General features: G+C 42.2%; 1 protein-coding gene across 2 annotated transcripts; it reads right to left on the bottom strand.

Moving 5' to 3' along the window:
- Positions 1 to 970: 970 nt before the first annotated feature.
- Positions 971 to 22,681, bottom strand: vps54 (VPS54 subunit of GARP complex). 2 transcript variants are annotated; one of them, XM_041934123.1, is made up of 24 exons: positions 22,557 to 22,681; positions 18,138 to 18,303; positions 17,508 to 17,749; positions 12,853 to 12,937; positions 12,518 to 12,552; positions 12,015 to 12,146; positions 11,487 to 11,872; positions 10,827 to 10,953; positions 10,507 to 10,536; positions 9,526 to 9,633; positions 9,346 to 9,401; positions 8,183 to 8,279; positions 7,647 to 7,969; positions 7,223 to 7,352; positions 6,565 to 6,746; positions 6,042 to 6,154; positions 5,808 to 5,871; positions 5,604 to 5,709; positions 4,288 to 4,375; positions 4,047 to 4,168; positions 3,853 to 3,933; positions 3,437 to 3,544; positions 3,236 to 3,330; positions 971 to 3,140 (listed from the first exon to the last, which is right to left on the bottom strand). In XM_041934123.1, the coding sequence occupies exons 2-24, from the start codon at positions 18,271 to 18,273 to the stop codon at positions 3,035 to 3,037; spliced, it is 2,952 nt and encodes a 983-aa protein (XP_041790057.1). In that variant the 5' UTR covers positions 18,274 to 18,303; positions 22,557 to 22,681; the 3' UTR covers positions 971 to 3,034. The 2 variants fall into 2 exon arrangements, with proteins under 2 accessions (XP_041790057.1, XP_041790058.1); XM_041934124.1 differs by lacking the exon at positions 10,507 to 10,536.
- Between the last annotated feature and the right edge of the window lie 40 nt (positions 22,682 to 22,721).

Below are 22,721 nucleotides of genomic sequence, written 5' to 3'. Positions count from 1 at the left end.
CCAGCTCTACTTTCCTTTGGCTTGTAATTATTTCAAGTAGTTTGGCAGCGCCTAGTGGTAGCTGTTCATACTACACTAAGTGCAGCATCACCTGGGAACAGGTGTGTGGAAGACATCAACTCCCCCTTTTTTTTTTTTTTTTTTTTTTTGCTTCATCTTCGTTCTTTTAGATTTTCGTTTCTTTATAAATATCTTTTTATTTTATTTTAGGGAATGTTTGTTTTGGGGTTTTTCGAATTTGTCAGATACACATTAGACCACCAGAACGACCGCAGATCATCAGTGGATAACCAAAAGACAGCGAGTTGATCATGTCTAACATCTGCAGGACTGTTCATGTAGTTGAAAAGCTGCAAACAGCTGCACTGAAAAAGTACAATAAGCAGAATAAGAAAAGTAGAGAAAATGTCCCCTGTGAGCTACAGGTAGCTACAGGTATTTTCTCCTTGGAGATAAAGTATCTATCTATCTATCTAGTAAGTACATCCAATGTTACATGTTATCAATTATGCGTTTATGTTTATTTCTCTTAAATGTAAGGAAGTCAATATAAACACTAAAATGCAGTACTTGAGTAAATGTACTTAGTTACTTTCCACCACTGTTGGCTGATCTGACACATCTTTTTTCCCTCACAAACCAAAACCGACCTGCTAAACTAAGTCACTGACACATCAAGCTAGATAAACATGTAATAAACCGAACAAATCGAAAACCACTTCCTGACCAACAGCACAGAAAATATGTCTGAGAACGTTTTGTGAAAACTAAATCTTAGTCGATTTTGCAGTTTGACGGAGCAAAACAAAACTAAGCCCCGAAAGTAGATCATCACAGCTGGCGATAGCTGATCTGCTGAAGAACATCAGGATCAATAATGCTCAATCACAGTTTGATCTCAAAGCATTCTCACAACCTTGAAGCTAAAAATCTGCAGCAGACAAACAGACCGGAGAACAAGCCGCTCCATCATCCTGTTTTATTCACATCAGGTTTGAAGGATTCAAGACATTTTGGATTCTCAGACATGCAGCCCGACTCTGAACCCAACAGAGGGTCCACACACACTCTCTCTCACACACTCAAACACACACACACACACACACAGTGGTATGGTAGGCACACTGTAGTGGAGAGCTCAGATGTGTCGTCACTGACAGTCAATCAAAAGTAGGCACTTCTGAAGCAACAGTGATGATAGTTGATGCTTTTTGTTGAGTCTCTTACAGGAAACAGACGCTCGCGTTTCACCTCAGTTCACCTTCACCTGAACAGTGTTTCAAGAGCAGCTGTGATTCGGTTAATTTATCTCACGATCATGATTTCAATGTCTTCCCATAACAGGACATTATCCAAAACAAACTAACATCTTCTGTAGAATCACCCGGTTGTAGAAAGGTGCTTCATCTGATTAATGCAGAAACCAGAAGAGAAGCAGCAGTTTGACCTGGTGTCTCTTCTCAGTTAATCTTTTGGGAACTAAACACTTCCTGTAGTGTAGACGTAGGTTTCAGAGACTGAGGTGATGTCTGCTGTGCTGAAGGTGACGTGACAGCGGGACAGGCGTGTGTGTTTCATTGGTCGGCTGAAATTCACTCAGGAACAGAAAATCTGCTGTGAACACCTGCACAGGTGTGGGAGCTACGCTGGACGTTTACAGCTCGAACAGGTGAGTGATGGAGTTCATCCACAGCCACTCATACCTGAGAACAGGTCTGATCAGAGGGAGTGTTCAAGACCAGCACAGTGCCGCAAAACACCGCGAGAACCACAAGAGCGTGGTCAGTGTAGGGTAAACTTTTTATGTCAGATCATCACGAGCATTTGGTTTCTGAGGTGCAGTTTTCCTGCTCGAGTCACTGGGGAAGTCTGAATGTTTTCTGGATAGACGGGACGAACAAGAGGAAAATCTAACCCACTGGAAAAAAAAAAAAAAATTGAGATTTTCTGTTCCATTTGTGTCGTTTCAGCCTCGGAGGAAACAAAAAGCTCATGCAGATTAAATAAAACTACAGCAGGAAGGAGAAGGTCGACAGTAGTTTGAGTTAACAGCTGATTTTCATGCTTCATGTTCTGCAGTCAAACTCTCATCAATTAACTACACGTAAAAAAAACTCCTGGGCCTGAATGTCACTCATCTGAAGAATACGGAATCATGGTGGGATTGTTTAGAGGGAAAAACAAAAATGCAATTGAAGAGTTTATTTCCTAAAATTTGAAACTGTTTCACTTTGGCGATGACAGGATGTGATGCTTTCACAGTCTGAATTTGTTGTATTTGACATTTTCAGGAAACCAACTCTTCAATGACAGATTTTCATTCGCTTCATGATGGTTCCTCCAGGTCTCAAACAGTCTGGATTTCCAAGGAGTCTGGAAAATATTATCGTTTTGAGTATGAATGAATCCTTTTTTCTTTTTTTTGTTTTTCCAGCCGCCACCACAGAGAATAAAACCAGCTGATGAATGACGTTTGGGACTGGTTTGGAAACACCGTGAAGGAACCCTTTTGATTCTATTAAACAAATATTATTTCCAGAGTGAATCATCCTCAGCTGTGAAGTTTAGCAAAAATCAGTGAAACCGGCGACAGAAAAGTTTGGTTTCAGTGTGCATCGATGATAAAAATCCCTTCAGCTCCAACATCCCGGCCGCTGGAGAAAAAGTCTGCCACAGTATCGAATGTTTTCAAGACGACAGAAAAATAAATTACCCGCCACTTCTGATCATTATCTACACCCTTCGCTCCCACTAAAACTGTCTCTAATAATTTACGAGTATTTCTGTTGAATTGCACACAGTGAGACGAGGTGGCAGCAGTTTTTCAGGAGGCTCTGTGTGTTACTTGATAAAGTCTTTTAAGGTGGAGCTGTTCAGGAAGCTCCAGCGTGTTGCTGCTCTTCTTCTCTCAGTTTTTGTATTTTTGGTCCCTCCGGGCCTCCACCAGCCTCAGCTGGCCGCCGTCGGCCCCTGAGGTCGGCCCCCCGTCGCTGGGGCGGTCGGTCGGTCCAGGACGTCCTGTCGTCGTCCTCCATCACCTCTTCTGCTCCCAGATCTCGGCCATGTTCAGGTCGAGCCGCTCGAGGCTCTTCAGCGCCTGAACGTTCTCTGTGTAGAAAGCAACGTCCACCACCACCAGCCTGCAAACAACAAACAACGACCAGTTGGACAGTGTGTGTGTGTGTGTGTGTGTGTGTGTGTGAGAATATATGTATGTGTGTGTGTCTCAAGTTACCCGTGCTGGGGTCCTCCATCATTAACGACCCCCAGTCGAGCCAGCTGCCTCTTCAGGTGCATCTTAAAACTGGCATTAATCCTCAGAAACAACATCTGTAAGGACAAACATCTGTGTGAGGCTGCAGGCCTGCTTGGAGGCGTAACGTAAATATATATGAACATATTTAATATAAGCAGCGCGAGTTGTGTTGAGTCTCACCTGTGTCTGCTCTTCAGGTAAAAGCTCATAAATGGCTTCGTGCATCTTTGCCATCTGCTTACAGACGTTTCTGAAGCAGGCAGAGGGCATCGGAGCCTTCACTTCATACTGAGGAAACAACAACAAAACAACATCCTTCAGATCACGTGACTGAACACATCAGCAACACAGTGAACACGCTATTGGACAATGTCCTGTTGATTAGAATCGGTTTGTTGGTCGGCTCAGCTTCACACCTGTCAGACAATGTCAAGGGCTCAAATGTATCAGTCCTGTCAGACTGCACTGAGGGTTCAACTCAACCCACCAACAATATGGGCTGTCAGGTCGGTAGCTGAGGCCTCGCTGCATGTTAAAACAGTCTTTCCTGCATAAAGCTTGATGAAACAGCTGCAACACTGAAAAGCTGATCTCACCTTTGATAAAACCTTCTCAAACAGACTGTCCATGATGGCCACCAGCTTCGCAGATATCTCTGCTATGTGATCATTGTAGTCCTGCAAGGCAACACAGTCTCAGCAAAGAGTGGCAAAATGACCTGAAACTAGAACAAGGAATCTTTAGAAAGCCTTTAAAGTCTGTATGAGTCTGTACGTTTTTCTGCGTTCACCTTTGTGATGTGGTCAAAGTGTCGAAGGACACTGAACTGTTTGGGCTGCAGTTTGGTCTCAAAATGAGCTCTGATGATGGGAATGTAGTGAACCACCAGCTGCAGGCAGCGGGATGCCAAAGCTACACACACACAGATAAAGTCTTCAGATGGACTGAAGCCTTAAAGGCTCCTCACAGGTTGAAAAAAACTCCCCCCTGTGAACCCAATAAATCAGACAGGTGTGTGTGGCAGGTCGTACCGAGGTTTTTGGTGGTGATGGTCTTGAGGCCGACAACCTGCAGAGCTCCGGCTCCCAGAACCAGCTGGCAGCTCCGAGAGTTGAAGTGCTGCGGGAGAATGACAAGAAGAGTAAAGATGACGGAGTGCAGCCGTTACATTTACTTTACAAAGTGACACCAAAATGACCTGATGGAGGCCTACAGGCTGACAGGCCATCATCATCATCGTTTTCAGCTTTAGATTCTATTAATGGTGATTATGGCTACACTAGGACTTTTTTTTTTTTTTACCAACATTAAAGTCAGCAGTCTCACAAGACTAACAGCAACATCTGGAATCTTAAAACATAGAGGATGTTCAGTCGGCCTCTCAAAGTTTATCCTCAGCTTCAAATCTGCAGGTTTTCTTCCTCAGAACAACCACATTTCTGAACAATTAGATACATGTGGAATTAAGTTCAAAATGCATCTTATCAGAAACGTGACGTCAAATATGAGAACTGATGAACTTGAGGTGAAAACTGGGATTGATAACTTGCTGATCCTGTTTGACATAAACTCAACTGAAAACAGCACAGAGACCATATATTTAATGTTTGACCTCATCAGCTTCATTGATTTTTGTAAATATCTGCTTGTTCTGAATTTGGTGCAACAACACATTTCAAACAAGTCGGGACAGGAGCAACAGAAGACTGGGAAAGTTGTGGAACGCTCCAAAAACACCTGTTTGGATCATTCCACAGGTAAACAGGTTGATTGGTAACAGGTGATAGTATCATGATTGGGTATGAAAGGAGCATCCTGGAAAGGCTCAGTCGTTTATAGCGAGGATGGAGCGAGCTTCACCACTTTGTGAACACATGAATTAATCTGTTTTCATTTACGGTTTACACAGAGTCCAGAGTTTTAGAATCAGCTTGAAAGAAAGTAAATGTATTTACACTAATCATTGTTTTTCATGACTGATCATGAGTCACACACACACACTTTTAGATAAGCAACAAATATTTAGTCTTTTTTACCTTTTACACAAATCAGACATCTCACTGACCTGTCTGTTCTCATAGAGGTCAAAGGTCAACTAATTGAACGTGAATTATGTATAAAAGCATAAAACCAATAAATCACAGGCAACTACTCAGTCAGCTCTGTAAGCAGAACAGAACTGAACTCTGATGCTCACGTTGGATCACTACAATAAAACACAAGGAGAGGCTACACGTTAGCATGCTAGCTCATTTTGGACCAGGGCTGTTCATATGCTGATTGACAGCGAGACTAGCACTGATGGGGCCGATGGGGATGTGGTCTAAGTGTCTGAGGTGGTTCTGACCTTGAGGAGGTCTGACAGACGTGTCAGCATGTCAGTGGCGATGGATGGGATGTCATTGACACACTGACAGTATTCCAGAAAGATCCGGATGAGCAGCAGAACCGTCCTGAAGACACAGAACCGTCACAACATTTCCAACACAGTTGATTTCACATCAGTTCATGTTCAAAATCATCATCTTAAATTTTCGTCGTGGAGACGTACCCGACGACGGCATATTTTTGCCCGTTGACGAGCAGAAACTCAGTGGGCTTCCTGTCCTCTGCACCTGCACGAAAACACTAAGCATGTTAGGTACTATGTTTCATTATAAAAGATAAGCCGTCAGTTCCAGTAACTATTCTTGCTCCAGGTTTTGGAGGTTTTCTGCCCTCAGTGACAGGCAGCAGAAGCAGAGGGGTTTCAGGCGGTGGTATTCAGGTTTGGGGTTTTGGGTACCTGGGATTTTGCGCTCTGGTAGTGTTATTCTGCCGTCAGCAATGGAGTTCACCAGATCTTGAAACTCAGCAGGAACCTCCGCCTGCTTCCAGCGCTCATTATCCAGGAGGAGGCTGCAGGGACACAAACCAACAAACACCATGATGCACAAACACACCCGATATCACCGCTGCATTCATGGAGCAAGTTCGACAAAAGTCAAATTCAACATGATCAAACCAGGACTCATAGTTTCAAGTAACTCAGACAGTGCTGCCACCAACAAAGAGTCTCAGCAGGCAGAGACACAACATGCAGAGACATTTTAACCATCAGCATGTTGAAAACTGGTGATTTTGTCAATATTATTTCTCATTGATGCATTTCCTTCATGTGACAACAAGTTTTTAATTGAGGTGAACTGGTGCAGTAAAAGTGAAAGCTGAGGGAAACCGCAGGTTAACAGAACATCAAGCTTGTGACCTGTGCAGATTAGAGCAACATGGAAAACATTGGTGCACGACATATTTGAGCTGCTGCTTACCCGAGCTTGGTCTTGCGTTCTTCGTGGAAGCGGTGGACGAAGCGGTTGGCCTGGCTCTGCAGCGCCCCCCTCAGCGAGACGCTTCGCCTGCCGCACACCTCCTCGGTGTCCCTGACGAAACCCTCCACCGCCTGAGAGAGACACACGAACTCGGCCGAGCTCAGACGCTCCAGGGAGCCGTCCTGTTGGAGACACAGACGATCCCAGAGGTCACATCAAACCTTCAGACACGCAGTTTAAAGGTTTAATGAATGGGTATGCTTCTTTCCTCAGAGTTCCACAGGGGTACCATTTCTATGTATGTTCATATGTATGTACATGTATTATTGCATAAAGGAAATCACATTACCTACATGCTATAATTAAGGAAAAAACTCTAGCAGGATTGGTTGACCTATCGCAGGAAAAGAGCAAATGGCCCCTTTTCAGAGATATAAAACATTAAAAACAGATCATGATCCCAAAATCTAATTCATGACTGCTTTCTTCAGATTACAGACATTTAAAACCTGTCAGGCCTTAAATCACACAGATTAAATGTGACTGTTGTATGAAACAGAATGAAGGTCTGGACCAGCTGATAACATTGATAATAATAACAGTGGTGACGTTAGTGTGGTGACTAACGGCTGACCTGAGCTGAGGGGTGGTCTCCTACCTTCGCTCTGGCTGTGAGGACTTTGACGCAGCGGTCGTGGCTGACGTCGGAGGCGGAGTACAGCAGCTCCTGGACGTTGTTGATCACACGGTTCAGCTCCAGCTCAGTGGGCATCATGCTCTCACCGGACCTGAGGACAAACACACTGACTGTGACTTGTCTGCTGACGCTTGCAAACCAGCAACAATAATTCACACAGCATCTTGTTGTTAACACAAATTTATGTCCAAAGGCACTTATTTAAATGTGTTTCTGCACAGTCATTGTACTTCTGGTCTATTTTTTTTTCAATCTCACTCTATAATAACTGATCACATCAATAGTTTTTCCTATGTAAAGCACGTTGAACTGTGTCTATGTTTAAAATGTGCTTTATAAATAAAGCTGCTATAATTATACAGTAAAAAAATCGTTAAAGACAAACATGAAGCTGATGGAGGTCTCTGTGGTCCCACAGGCAGAGTTGCCGCTGGCAGCCTCCGGCCGGCTCTGCTGCATCCTGGAGCCCGACACAGAGCTCTGATCCTGGACCACTGCCTGCTGCCGCTGCTGCTCGGCCTCGTTCAGAGCATCACTGATGAACAGACCCTCGTGGGTGAGGTAGGCCAGCTCAGCCTCCCCCTGCAGGAGTGATGGACCGTGGGAAGCCTCCTGGCCTGAAGCTTCGGAACTGGTCTCCAGGAGCCGGTTCTTCTGGTTCGACGCCTGAACCTCCAGGACCACATTTTTGATCACGCTCAGAGTGGCCTGACAGACAAACAGCAGGAAAATTAAAGATGCAATCTGCCATGTTTGATCATGTCGTCAAGAGAATGAACATGTGACACCTGATGAGCTTTGAACATGTCATGACCACATCTGTCATAACTGAACCATCTCCTAAACACTGACTGAGTGAGGTGAGGAGAGTCCAGCAGGTCGGACTGTTCTGTGAAAATAAATCTGAGAGTTGTGACTCACCTTGATCCTCTGCAGGAAGAGAAGGAAACTCTCAAAGACGCTTTTCAGCAGCTCAAACCACTGAGGAAACGTCATCACACGCATCTGGTCAGCTAGCCTGCACACACACACCACACACACATTTGACATAATGTTAAAAACATGCAGTTCAGCAGAGTCACAAAACTGTATATATATATTAACTACACATCTTGGATTCATATTTTTGCAGTGCAGTTTAGATTTTTATATCACAGTTTGTTGTATAAAGTGCTGTCACTGCAACCCAGCAGAATTATTTCTTCATATAAATCACTTACAATTCGTTTTGCAAATCACTGAGCAATGTCATCACATGTGCACATTAGTGCATGGCACCCTCCAGACCTCTGGGAACATCATCAACTCTTTTGAAACAACTTCTGAATTTCTACATCTGACGGCCTTACAACATTAAAGATGTCGACAGGGGCTGAGCAAGAAAACAACGTCGATAGGGGACCATGTTAGCCGGTTGGCCTGCAGTTTTTGGCTTGCACATCAAAGTACACATCATACTGAGTGGAACTGGGGGGTATCAAAGCAACTTTTGCCTCTCTGTGTAGCTGCCTGTCAGTTTGAGGGCGAGGCTGAGCTCCTCACACAGACAGTGGACAGCAGTAACTTCAGAGCAGGTTTTACTGGAGTCCAGTTCAACAACAGGTGGACGGTACGATCAATTTATCAAACATCTTTTCAACAGCAACAACACAGACTCGCAGAAACATGACGTCATGCTGCCTCTTAATCTACAACCGATTTGTTTTGTAGTCTTTACTTATGCTGAAGTACCGAAAGTGAACTTGCGTTATGCTGCAAAACTGAGGAATTTTTAGACAAAAAAAAGGTAACACATCAATTATAAAAGCCACGATGAAGCTCAGATTAAGACAGTCTGCAAAATTCGTGGTTGGTCAGTGCAAAATGAGACAGGAAACACAACATCTTCAGCATCATCACCACCCCAGAACCCAAAACCACAACTAATTTTCTCGCCAACAATTAAAAAAAAATGTTCATAATAATGATGAAATAAGCAGACTATAATGTGTGTTTTTGGGTGATCCAGTAAGTTTAAAATGTGACACTGTCAGGTCACACCAATGTAATAGAAGAATCCTGCTACATGAAACATTTCTACTCACTTAGTGACGACTTCAGTGTCAATTTCTTCTATGTGCAAAACACTTTCTGCTACACACTGCAAACACAAACACGTCAGATTATCACATCACATAATGACTAAATGTTTAATGTGCTTTTATAAGATGCTACACAAATAAAAATTCTTATTATCTCTCGTTCGTGTTCACGCAGAGCTGTACCTGAGTGACGATGGCTTTAGCAGCCATAATCATCTCATCGCTGTAAATGTCCAGAAAATCCAGCTTCCTCTGCCGCAGCAGGCCGAACACCAGAGACTCCAGACGCTCCTAACACAGACAGACAGACAGACACACACACAGACACAGACACACATAAAATAAAAAAACAATAGCACAGCCTCCACATGTGTGCAAATCAAACTGAAATGTGAGAAAATTTTGGTATAAATCAAGATTTCTTTCACATGCTCCAATCACACAAGTAAATCTTCACAAGCAACAAATCTATAATTAAAACAGTCCTGAATTAATTCAACTATAATATATGGACAATAAAACTGTTGGGGCTGCACAGTTGTAGCTAAAATCCCAATTATTTTATTAATGTTTACACCATTTTTTTATTACTATTTATCCAGCTGAAACAATGTAAAAAGATAAAAACCTTTTATTGCTTTAATCATGTTTAGGATTTCACTGATTGTACTTCAAAATGTGCAACTATTTAAATTAAAAAAGACTCAAAAACAAGTGTAATTCATTACAGAAGCCTCAGTCTTCAGTGATTACAGTATTTAACCATTCATTTTCAAAGGAAATCAAAATCCTACTTCATCACATTATGAGTCAACTGAGAAAAAATATAAATCAAATATAGTGATTAAAAAACTGCCTGAAAGATTATTCTTCAGAATCACTCAAACACATCTACTTACAGTCACAGTGTTTTTTGCTGGTAGATCAGATGGACTCACATTTAAAAAGTTTCTTTCAACAAGCTCTCTGGAGCTGAACCTGACATTAACCAAATAATTCTAAAGCTGGTAACTCCACCCATCTGGCACTCCAAACACATTAAAACAAACACCCCAATTATCTCGCGGCAATATTTGATCAGTGATCCACACCAAGATGATTTCGGCAGCAGGCATGATTTCATGGATTTGATGTGATTTTTGTGTGTGTGGGTGTGTGTCCCACCTTCTGTGAGGCAGCGTTTGGTTTGTGGACCTGTGACGGGCACAGCAGCCGTTAAATACACAACAGTTGACATCAGTGCGATGAAGTGTTTAATGGAGAAATGTTGATTAAATCTATGGTGTGCTGCTGGATATGTTTCTTTCTACATTAAATACTATTTTTATGTTCTGCACGTCTTTGATGTGTCTGTCAACACGTCCGTCTCCACACTGACATTTTAATTAAATCACAATCTTTGTGTTACATGAAAGGACTCGAATTAGGGGTAAATGCATATAAAGGCAACAAACATTGGATGTGATGGAAGAGTTTGTTCAGACCTTCTCCAGGACCTGCGGCTCGTCCTTCAGGCTGCGGTTCAGATCGCTGCGGGCATACATGCTGAAATCCTCCACCATCATCTTATCGATCAGCTTCTCCAGCTCACACAGTTGGGAACCCAGATGTCTGTGGGACGAACGGACAGACAGAGGGACAGACAGTCAGTAGTGCTGACGGTATCACCATGACTTCCTGTGCTGAGGCTGTACAGGAAGTCTCATTTCAATGGAATTACTGCAATCAGTGGAACATTTGCAGTAGAAGCACACTTCTAAGTACATTTCTTTAGTAGGTAGAACATTGATGAGATACAAATTTACACCATTGCCTTGAGTCTACCCCTCCCATCTACTAACAATCACACATGCTCTGCTGAACGTCATGAAGAACAAGCCTCATCCACATGGCTCACCTACTGCTGTGAAAAACAAGCACAGCAGCAGCAAAGCATGAAAGTTTGCTCTAAGCTGCTTCAACTGAGGCAAAGAGGAGTCCCTCTTAAAACTGAGTGAAAACATCCACACAAAACCCACATCTGGTACAACAGCTCTTTGTAGAGGATAAACAAAGACTGCACAAACAGTCCAGCAGTCAAACTTGTGCAAATAAAGCAAGATAAAAAATGACTTTGTGTCTCATACACCCCCGCCTCTGCTCACCTGAAGCTATGGATTCCCTGCAGCTCCTGCTGCAGCACCTCCTTGGTGGTGGAGATGAGCTCCAGTGCGCCGACGAACTCTGAGGTGGAGAGCAGCAGCTGTACGGTGGGCTGTGTCTGATGCACTGCCGCCATCAGCTTCAGCTTGTTGTGCAGCTTCACGTAGTTGTTGCGGGTCAGGGCATTACGGAGGGCCCGTAGAGGCCCCTGGCACATGACCCGGTCTATGGCAGCTGTCCGGCCCCGCAGGACGGCCACGGCCCGCTGCGTCTCCTGTAGCCGGTCCTGCAGCTCGTGCTGTGAGGACATGGCATGAAAAAATGCCTCGGAGCGCAGAGAGATCTGCCGAGCGATGCTCACCTCCACCACATCCAGGTAGTGACTCAGCTGAAGGCAGAGACATACAACGACTGATTAAAGCACACATAAACACATTCCTACGATCAGAATTCAATCGTTGTTGGGGGAGGGGGGCGTCTTTCCTGGACATGTGATCTGTGCGTTCTGCAGAGTGGATGAGTGACTTCACCTTCTCCTGCAGCAGTTTGGAGGAGGCCACATCTCTGCTGCTCTTCCCCCCGGCACTGTTGAAGTGTGACCAGGGCAGGACGGTGTTGAAGGTGGCCGGGTCCTCCAGAGCAAAGTCAGGCTTCATGAAGATCTGTACAAACAGGCCAGAGTGAGAGATCCCGGAACATGAGGTAAGAATAATATTACAGGGTGCACATTTCATCCACATCAAGTTAATGTATTAGACAATCTAATGCTACATACAATTCTAAACATGCCTTTGGGCAACACTTTTACAACTCTTAATGTTGTTTTTCATCTTAGAAACTAGAAAAAGGGACAAAGACTGATTTTTCTGTTCTGTTGTAAAAACATATATTTATGTTCTCGAGTTTTATGTGAGATTATCCTGAATGTCAGTTGATCTGAGGTTAATAGCAATAAGTTAATAAGAAGAAAGTTACTGAGTAGAAGCTTCAGTTAAACGCAGAGCAGAAGAATAAAGCAGAGTAGAAGTGTTACCTTCGGGACTTGTTCCAGCTCAGCTCTGGATTTGTCTGGAGGAAATGAGAAGCTTAGGATCAGTGACTTGTTATTATTCAATTAGCCAGTTGTATTTTAGCTTCAAAGCTGTATAATGGATATAATGAAATAATCAGGTATTACTGCTCAGGTCACATGTTCAAATTTCAGGCCTGTCCAGCACTAGAAGAACGACTGGATCAGTGGTGGGAGGTTTGTGTACTGTGTGTATATGTACTGTGTGTATGAACTCAATGTGCTTTCACTGGTCGTTTTATGGACTGCAGAGAAGGCCATCAGAGAACATTCTGCTGCAGCTGGTTAATAATTCATACCGTGGTTGGTGGTGATACTGGAGACGGCGTCGACATCGTCTTTGTTGGGACAGATCGTCTTGCAGCGTTCGTGGATTCTTTCCCTCTAAAAAAAAAATAAATAAAAAAAATAAAAAAAACACAGACAAAAAGATTCAGGAGTTTTGGTTAAAACTCAACATCTACAGTCACACTGACTGAGGGCGTGAAGGAAAATGTAAAGTTTGGCCTTAGGGTGGCGCTCAATGACAAAACCATGGACATTTCCAAAGGCCACAGTTTCTGTTGCCAAAAGAGAACAATGAAGCAGCACACTACAGGAACAAGGAAGCATCAGAGGAATGTCTGCTTTTCAGTCTTATTATTTTAGTGTCCGTAAGACATCATTCTGAAACCCAAAGGAGGACATACATCAAAACTCCTACAGAGACAGAAGTCGGTTCAAATATGAAGACGAAGAAAAAAATAAAAAGTTGAACAACTCATCTGAAAACAGACTCATCAGATAATTTTTTTATAACTGATTTTAAAATCTTTATTATATTTTGTAGCTAAATAGAACTGAAATGAACATAAGTAATAAAAAGCTGAAGTGTGAGCACATCTCTGATTAGCCATACTGAAGAAACTTCAGACAGACTGAGAAAAAGTAAACCAGGAAACACACACTGGCAATGCAGTTTGTAATGACTCTTATCTGAATGTATCTCAAGTGGAGCTGCAGCTCAAACAAACCCGACATTGCAGGAGACAAAATAAGCAACCTGAAGATATTTTAATACTTTTAAATTTACAAAAGTGAACATGTCAGCACAGGGGAAATCAGCGTAGATGCATTTTAATACAAAAAGTAACAAAAAGGTAGGGATGCACGATAATTATTGGGCCGATAGTTATCGGGCCGATAACAGGAAATTATGATGTCATTCCGATAAGTCCGATATCATGACGAACAGCCCCGATAACATATATGTTTTTGCCAGCACGGCAGTGCCTCGCTCCCACTATGAGACCCGAATGGCCTGCAGTGAATGCTGCGTTCAAGTGACGTTAGCATAATCAGAAAAACTCTTTCTCACTGGGAAAAATCAAGAATACCCCCTCATGCCAAAAAACAACTCGTTAACTCGGTCATAATTTTGCTAGTTGCTGACTTGAATTAACATTCGCAGTATTTTTTCACAAGTTACACACAAAAAATAGAAACATGAACTTAAATAGGCCAAAAGAACAACTGGCAAACGAGGGATGGGGGAATGTACGTTACACCTTAAATGCAGCATGCAGCACAGCGTGCTTATGAAAACAGAGTTCAGACTTCTTCAAAGTTTACGAAGAAGATTGTTCGCTGGTTATTCGTAACAAATGTTCCAAGCGAGTTCCACTAGGAGCGAGAAATGGCACACGCTTTAATACCCGATCAGTCACCTGAAACATAACCATCGCTTTGACGGAGTTTGGAAAGCGTATGAGGACAGCCGGCCTGCTAAAGACGCTAACGTTAGCAAGCCAGCCGCAAAGAAGCCACCGGGACTTACGCGACGGCGAGGCTTTCGAAAAGTCCAGGAAATTTGCCAAAGATGACCCACGGGCTAAGGTTAGTGAAGATTTAATCATGGACATGATGGTGCTTGACTTACTATGGACTGCCCTTCTTCAGTTTGTTTACATAGATAAGTCTAAGTAAGGGATCATGTATCTTCCTTCAGGATGACATAGAAGCCTGACGCGACGCTTCTCTGTAGGAAACTGCTCATTATACGTTATCCCGCTTAGAACACGCCTTACTACTAAAGCATTCAATAGTGTGACACAAAATAGTGATTAAAACATACTTTATTGATTTAAAATGAGTCTACTCTTGCCTGTCACCGCTCTCACTGCGCAGCGGCTCTGAAAGTAAACACGTACGTTGCGTAGCAACCGCCTCTCACTGTGCGCATCTCTGCGCTCTTTTGTGTCTTAATATTGCTCCTCCTGTCGGTCCAGCGTTGTTCTTTACTTTTCTCGTCTTTTTTGCTGGGGACATCATTCTCCAGACAAGTGTTTGGTCCTCTCCAAACAAATTAAAAATAATGTACGGAAAATGCTCCATATTATGCCACTCAAATCAGCTGGCGATTTGTTATTGAGCTTGGTACATTAAGGGATTGCCCCTTTAGTCTGACTGTTAGGAACACAGCTGAATTTTCGCGATTTACCAATCAGAATTGAGTATTTAAGACTGCCGTCTTCTAACTTCTGTCAGTTCAATATGCACTGTGCATTATTTTTGTTGTCATTGAGGAATGCACTTTTTCAGTTTGTTTAAATAGAAATGTTTGAATCTAACTTGTGCCAGTGCATTAATTTTCTATGTATATTTATTTTTTTGTAAACTTCTGGAATACACTTTTTCAGTTTGTAATCCTGATGCATGTATTTGCATCATTTCAAGGGGCCTTTATTTTAAATATCAGTAAGTAATGCACCTTTTTTAAATTGATGTGAGATATCAAATAGGTTTGTTTGATAGCTTTAAGAACATGTTTGAGAGGCTTACCAATAATTTTTCATTGGAAAAATAAATATCTCTTCATTTAAAGAGTCAAAACTGTTTTTGGTTTTGTTCGTATGATATGGTATTGATGTCATGATGTTAGGTATATGTGTGTGTTATCGGTTATCGGTTATCGGTATTGGCCATTAGGAGCTGAAAGTTATTGGTTAACGGTATCGGTTTTAAAAAACAGTTATCGTGCATCCCTACAAAAAGGTTTAAATTATTCCTCTGGATGCTGTTATGTTTCTGAACAGAGACTCAGAAATCAAACACAAAACCCAATCCCAAATTCTATAAAAACTGCAGTTTCAGTGATTTTTATCAAGTAATAAAACAGAAAACAGCTGACAGATTCAGGAGGAAACACAGATGCGTCATGTTTTACTGTGGGCACATAAGTACAGTGGTTCCCATAATATATCCATCTGCGGTGCACCACTACAGTTTCACAACAGCCACAACAGAATCATAAATCATGGAAATTAATAGCCGAATTAAATTGTACACAAGTAGTGAAACACCACCAACATGGCAGATACTAGTAGAGAGAGAGTTTGATCAGGCAGAAAGGTGAAGTTTCAGGAACATTTTTCCACAGGTATTACATTACCAACAATAAATCCATGTTAAATAAATTCATGTTGGTAGACTGACTCGATGATTTCACCAGCTTTTAACACTGTCAGAAGTTGGAGCTGCAGCAGTGCTGTGACACACAGCTCATGGAGGCATTTATAAGATACTTTGTGAGTTACACTTTAAAAGGATATCGGACCTATGAATAAACGTCCAAAAACTGGCTTGGAAATCATAGATGAAAAACTTTCCTCATAACTCCAAAACTTGCTTGAGAATCAGGATGTTTTTAAGTTTTCTTCTGTATCAAATTTATCCAGTGACATTTGACTGTCCGTCTATGGATACATTGTAAACATGAACTTGTAACAGCTAATTCAGCACACTTTTATGCTGCTGATTTGCCAAAGTGACAACAAACACAACATTACACTACACCACTAAAGCAGGGCTCAATTTGAAGGCCAAAGTGCAAATCAATAAAAACAACCTTATAATCCCTGTTTACTCTTCCAAGGCATTATGGGAAATATAGCCTTTATGGACCCCTGGTCTAACTCCAACTGCATTTCAACGCATCATGACACAGAACGAGGACCATGGAGTTTGTCCTCTACTGGACGCATGAAACAGGAGGTTGTGTCTTTACAGCCAGAATGCAGAGAACAATTACAGCGACCAGCAACTCCTTCAATGTACATATGGGCATGTGATTATTTAATCAGAATAGACCTTACTAAATATGAACTTATCCTTTAAGGAGAGCTACGAGTCATCAAGGACAGTACTTTATTCAGTGCAAAATTACAGCAGATGGGTCGTAAGATAGAGACACTTTGCACAGGCCTACAAATCGAATCACTTCTCTACACGAGTAAAAAGCCCAAACAAAAAATATCAGCTGTAGCTCATATTAACAACAGTGCATTTTTACAGGGTCTGGCTCTCCTAACCCTTTTAATCTTTTCTTCTCTTTTAATGTATGCTTTTGTAAGGAACATTCTTCCCCTTTTCTGTTGGTGTGACATAATAGAGACAGGAAACAGGGTCAAAGATAGAGAGAAGGGACATGCTGCAAAGGTTCCCAATCAGGAACACCACATTTACAAGGTCCACATCCGGTTTAAATCCACTCAACCACAAAGATAAGACAAAAACTTTTCATTTCTACAATTACGCAGCACAGAACTAAAAAAGAGAAGCAGGAAACTGGTGATGTGCTTCCATCCACCTGTTTTTATATGCATTTTGAATCTGAAGATCACAATATGTGGCTGGAAACAGCCAGACTAAGCCAAAATCTCTCAAAAATCTCCAGAGGTTGCTGTATTTAACCTATAAACTGCTGAAACTGCTTCAACAGGATTTATGATGCACTCACAGCAAGTTACCTTCCGGTAAAGCTGAATGTAAACATGACAGACAACAAGTCACATGTTCAGCAACTTCAAAGAGACACCGTCCTTCAATCAGCATCATCAACAGTGAGTCTGCTGAGATCTGAGTGAATCCATCTTCTGTCTCAGAACAGCTCTGAATAATTCAGTGTGGGAGTTACCTGAGCCATCTCCTGCAGGTAGGGCCCGAAGTGTTCCCTGGTGATGCTGGGGAGGAAGAAGGAGGGCATCACCTCTGTCTCTGCGAAGTCCAGCCCCCATGTTTTGGTGAAAAAGTCGGACTCCCGTTTGGCGAGCCGCGGGTCATTCAGCGCGGCGGGGAGGTTGACCTTGGAGCTGTACACCGTCCACCTGTCGTGCTCTGCCACCACGGATGGGCCATCACACAGGCCCCGCCCCTCGCCTGCAGGACCACATGAAAAGCAGCATCAGGGACTGCACGACTTTCACAGTATTTAATAGTAAGTTGTAATGCCTTGTAATTAGTCCATTAACAGAAAATCAATTACTGTGTCAATAAGTTATTTAAGAGGCAACATATCCAGCTTCTAAAATATAAACTTTTGCTCATATTCTTTGTTTCATATCATTGTTAGTTGAATATCTTTGGGGTTTGGACTGTTTGTGGGACACAACAAAAACATTTAAGACACCAGCTCGGGCTCTGGGAAACTGCCATGAGACATTTTTCACTAGTTTCTGACATTTTGACTCAGGCTAGTTGATGGATAAATCTGTTAGTTACAGCCCTATCAGACATATCAGACATTAAAGACTGCTGCTGTTCCCACCGGTGGGTTCCTTGGGACAGACATCAGGAAGGGACCGGATGGACCGGCAGCGAGGGGGGGTGGGATCCCGCTCCTTGTGATAGATCCCATCTCGGCCTCCACGAGGCACTGGGGAGGAGCTGTGGCTGGAGGCCATGGCATTGGGACTCGCCTCCCAGGAGGCTAGCTGGAGACAGACAGACAGACATACATCCAGAGCTGACAGTGAATACAGGAAAAACAAATTTAATGATAAGACTAGTGGCTAGCTGTCACTCAAAGCGGCCATGTCCATAATTGTGCATAACTTTAAGCCTTAATACAATTTAAGGAGTAAGTTATATAAAAAAAAAAAAAAAAAAGTTGGACACAGGGGTATATTAATATAGGGGTCTATGGGGATTGATTCGCTCTTGCAAAGCATTAAGAGACAAACTAACATGTTGTTGGCTTTGGTATTTGATGACAGAAGAAAAATATAGAATAATGTCAACCTACACTGCAATATTTTTTGACCCATTTTAACCTGACTCACAATCCGCAACGCAGAAAAACATCTGATCCACTCGACTGATCACAGCTTTACCAAACAGAAAGTTCTGTCACGTGCAGGAAGTAACACCTGCTCAGGGCGAGTCTGTCTTCAGGCAGCTGCAGCAGTTGAAACCAGAACTGAAAACTGTGTTCACTTTGTTCGCTCACTTTGCCACAGGTTCGAAGTGGTGACATCGACTGATTCAACGTTCAAACACAGTGCAACATCTTCACCAGCTGCACAGCTCTCAGCCCATCACTTCATCAAGAACAAACATCTGACACTAAACTCTGAAGCTGTTTTTACACTTTTCACTCATCGTCATCAACAAGATGAGCAACTGACTTTACAATTTTCACACTAAATGAAAATCTGAATGAAAATTTGCGTTAGTTGCATGCCTACTTCATATGGCATTTCGTGACACTGAATTGAACCAGAGTTGCAACCGGATAATTGTTTCAGTCATTTTTTCAAGCAAACACTCCATCAATTCCACAGTTTATTGGGGTTTTGTACTGTTGGTCCAATAAAAGTGGATACCCTTAGACTGTGCAAAATTATAACATAACATGTAACATAAGACAATCGTCACTTACACCTCTATATAGAACCTCAGAGACAGACGAATATTCTTATCCCACTGCAAGCCTGTTTCTGTCCACCTTTTGCCCAGTTATTTGAGTAATCACTCTCCTTGTACCTCTCTGTTTGGTCTCCACCAGCTCATGAGGAAAATATCTGTCTCTTTAGCTGCTAAATGCTCCACTATGTTCACCAGCTACTCTCTGACTGTCAGTGTGTCTGCCGTGTGCTGCTGAGCAGGTAGTGAATAGTGGGTTCATCAGAGTTTGATTGACAATGAGAGCCGCCTCCTCCTGCTGCTGCTGCTGCTGCTGAGAACAGAGCCTGAACCGAACTGTAAACACACTGTGAAACCACGACTCTGAACGCCACTAAAAGACTGAGGGGAAATGCAGAGGCAACTGATAATTCTCCCTGGGTTTGTCATGATGAGCAACAATTTTCTTATTACAAAGAGTCATTTGATTCATTATTGATGTAAGTGATTAATGCAGCTTTTTTCCCCACTTTGTGAAATTTAAAAAACATGCTATACCAAATCAAAAAGCAGCATTTTGGGATCAGTATGGAGACTCAGTAGAGCTGAAACAATACATTGATTGACCGATGAAGCAAAAGGAAATCCATCTGTGATGATTTTGATTCACAAAATTATTTGCAAATTTTCAGGTTAAAATGTAAAGCCAGCCTCAAACTTCTATCTCCACAAATAGTTTGGATTTACTGCTTTTCTTTGTCTTCAATGACAGTTAATTGATTTTCTTTACGTTTTATACTGTTATAGACATTTGGAAATGCCATGTTTCTAGCTGCAGGAATTTGTAATTGTAAGAATTTCTGAGATCTTATAGATGCCCATTCATTTAGAAAATAATCATTGGTTGCAGCCGCAAAACTCAGGTACAATACTTGTTTGAGTGTCCTCGATCGGCTGTGCAGAGCTGCATCCTTCTTATCTGTACTCTCCACAAACATTTGTTGCACAGAAAAGGACTTGTGAAATGAGTGTGGTAGTGCCTAATCGATCAGCACAGGATGTGAAGCAGAAATGTGTTGTTGTGGTGACAGTCAGCTCTAATCTGACTGCTCAGCCTGTCGAGGTATAAGACCCTCTGATGTTAATCTCGTCACGCTGATGAGGATTAGAGGAAAGGTCTGCAGCCTCACTGTTACTATCATCACTGGTTTTAGCTTTTGTCTGTCTACACATAAAAAATATCATTGTCTCATCTTTAAGGACAGAATAAACACTTCAAAGTGTAAAACTTCAGACCGGCTCTCACAGCCGGGCTGGCTGCTCGTTTCCACCACCTACCTGTCTGTAAGGTAAAAATAGAAATAACTGGCCAATTTATTTTTTGAAGAGATGTGCTGCTTTGGAGAATTGTGTGTCGCACATTGAAATTAGACTAAGACAGACTGAAGTCTGCCTGCAGGTACATCTATTTGGATCTGTGTTGTATTCAACAGAAAATTAATGAAAGAACAGTATTTAGCAGGTATTTACTGTGTCTCCACCACCATTTGGTTTCTACATTATTTGAAGAGAAAGATACTTTTCCAAAAATGTTTCCATACACACTGATTTGGAATAAGTTGGTTCTGTGGATTCAGCCGCTGAAGAAATTGTTGAGCAGAGAAGTAGAGGCTCTTCAAGAATTAACAAGCAGCTCTTCAGACCAAATATTTGCTCCTCTGGTTCGTTTCACTTAACCAGAGGAGAATGATATTAACAGATGGATCACAGAAAACACAACGGCAATGACTGCGCACAGATAATCCTGATATGATTTTGGGGACACAAGTTTATGATTTAGCTGCACTGTTCTGCTGCAGGAAAGGGAAATAACAAGACAAGCAAATATAAAATTTAAAAAATTAAGAGTAAAATCTTTCACTGTTACTGTTTACAGTCGGTGATGTAGCTCATTAACACCATCATAGGAAACAACATTCTCTTAGAAAGGTCTTTATCACCTCTACATCAAAACACTCAGAGTTTAAGGTGGTACTCAGGTGATTTAGTGTTGTAAGTCCATAAAGTTGGGGGGATTCATAAAAGACAGACAAAAAATAAGAATGGTCAAAGTCAAATCAACAGATGATGAGATAACCCGACTTTTCATCCCAAATGTGGCTCAAGTTGCAAAAACGCTAGATCATCACTTTTCACATAACGCATCCCAGGAGTGTATCTTCATTATAACCTCTCTGCCTATTAAACACCGGCATCTGTCAAATGCCAAATCTTCAGTTTGTACACAGCCTGTCTGTTGAAGTCTCAGAGCCCAGACGTACAGTTTCCTGTTTCTGGGTGATGTCCTTCCAGATTTGAAAATGGAGAAGCCAGTCTAACATACTTTATAACCTTGTTTTGTACAATATTACACTACAAGTCTAGAAAAACACAGCCTCTCTCTCACATACTGTTTCAGTTTGCAATTCATTTCATTCATTCATTTTTTTAAGACAAATCAGAAGCAGACCATCACTTCATTCTACAGGGCTCAGTGCAGGGAAATTCTTGTGATTGTAAGACTAATGTGACTAACTGGAGTCTGATGACACGACTATGACATAACCTGAGTCATTTTCTCAGACTTGGTAAAGCTTGTCCAGGGATACAAGATTATACAACTGTTGACAGGCTGAGTGCTACCCCTTATAATGAGCAATAACTCTTAATAACTTAATTTGTAAAATTGGTAAAGATTCCCAAATAAAACAAATAATGTTCCCTTAACTTAGATTAATCATTATTGTAAAGGCAGACTGAAACAACAAAGTTTAGGGTTGGCTAAAGGTCTGTTTAGCATTCAGTTAACTCCATTAGTCCGTAAAACTTAATGCTATTTCTCCCATGCAAGTGTCACCTTAACCCTAATATGAAAATATCAATGGTTATGTGTTAGACTTCAAACAGGTTTTGTATTGTACATGTGGAATCAATGCAGTGCCAAGACAGGCAGCTGTGACAGAAGCTAGCCAGCTAGCTTTAGCTTAGCTCCCGTGCGTTCATTGCTGTAATTGTGAGCGTTGCGTCTCCTGAGCTGACAGTGAAACCGAGACTAAATGGTAACACAAGACACACCAAACCATTTTACTTTCGATGACAGGGCTGGTAAGGCTCTGCATATCCGCGGCCTGTGCCGAATGCTAATGCTAAAGCTAATGTTGTCAGCGAGTCCAGCGGGGGTTACACGTAGACTGGCTAATGCTAGCAGGTTAACTACTCTGGTTAGCTAACACTGTGACAGGCGAAATGAAATAAAGACAAACGGGCAAGTTAAGTAACTGCGGAGCATCTGCCGCTTCCGTACCTGTCGTGTGAAGCACAGCAGCCGGTGTTTCTCTTCTTCACCATCACAGGACCACCGGAGGAACCGGGAGCAAAACAACAGTACACACAGCAGCAGTTACTATCAGTATACCGACCATCATGCACTGTGGGAGGCGGAGCAGGCGGTTTCTTCTTCTCTAGTCAG

This window comes from Chelmon rostratus, chromosome 3 (genome assembly GCF_017976325.1).
Source record: "Chelmon rostratus isolate fCheRos1 chromosome 3, fCheRos1.pri, whole genome shotgun sequence".
Classification (NCBI taxonomy): Eukaryota; Metazoa; Chordata; class Actinopteri; order Chaetodontiformes; family Chaetodontidae; genus Chelmon; species Chelmon rostratus.
The sequence above is the reverse complement of the archived record's forward strand: the minus strand, read 5'-3'. Positions and strand labels throughout refer to the sequence as shown.

Coding starts and splice junctions, on each gene's coding strand:
- vps54 (XM_041934123.1), bottom strand. CDS start 18,273: ATGGCCTCCAGCCACAGCTCCTCCCCAGTGCCTCGTGGAGGCCGAGAT. Junction 10,954..11,486: donor CAGGGAATCCATAGCTTCAG/GTGAGCAGAGGC, acceptor TTCGTCCCACAG/ACATCTGGGTTCCCAACTGT. Junction 9,402..9,525: donor CTAAAGCCATCGTCACTCAG/GTACAGCTCTGC, acceptor TTGTGTTTGCAG/TGTGTAGCAGAAAGTGTTTT.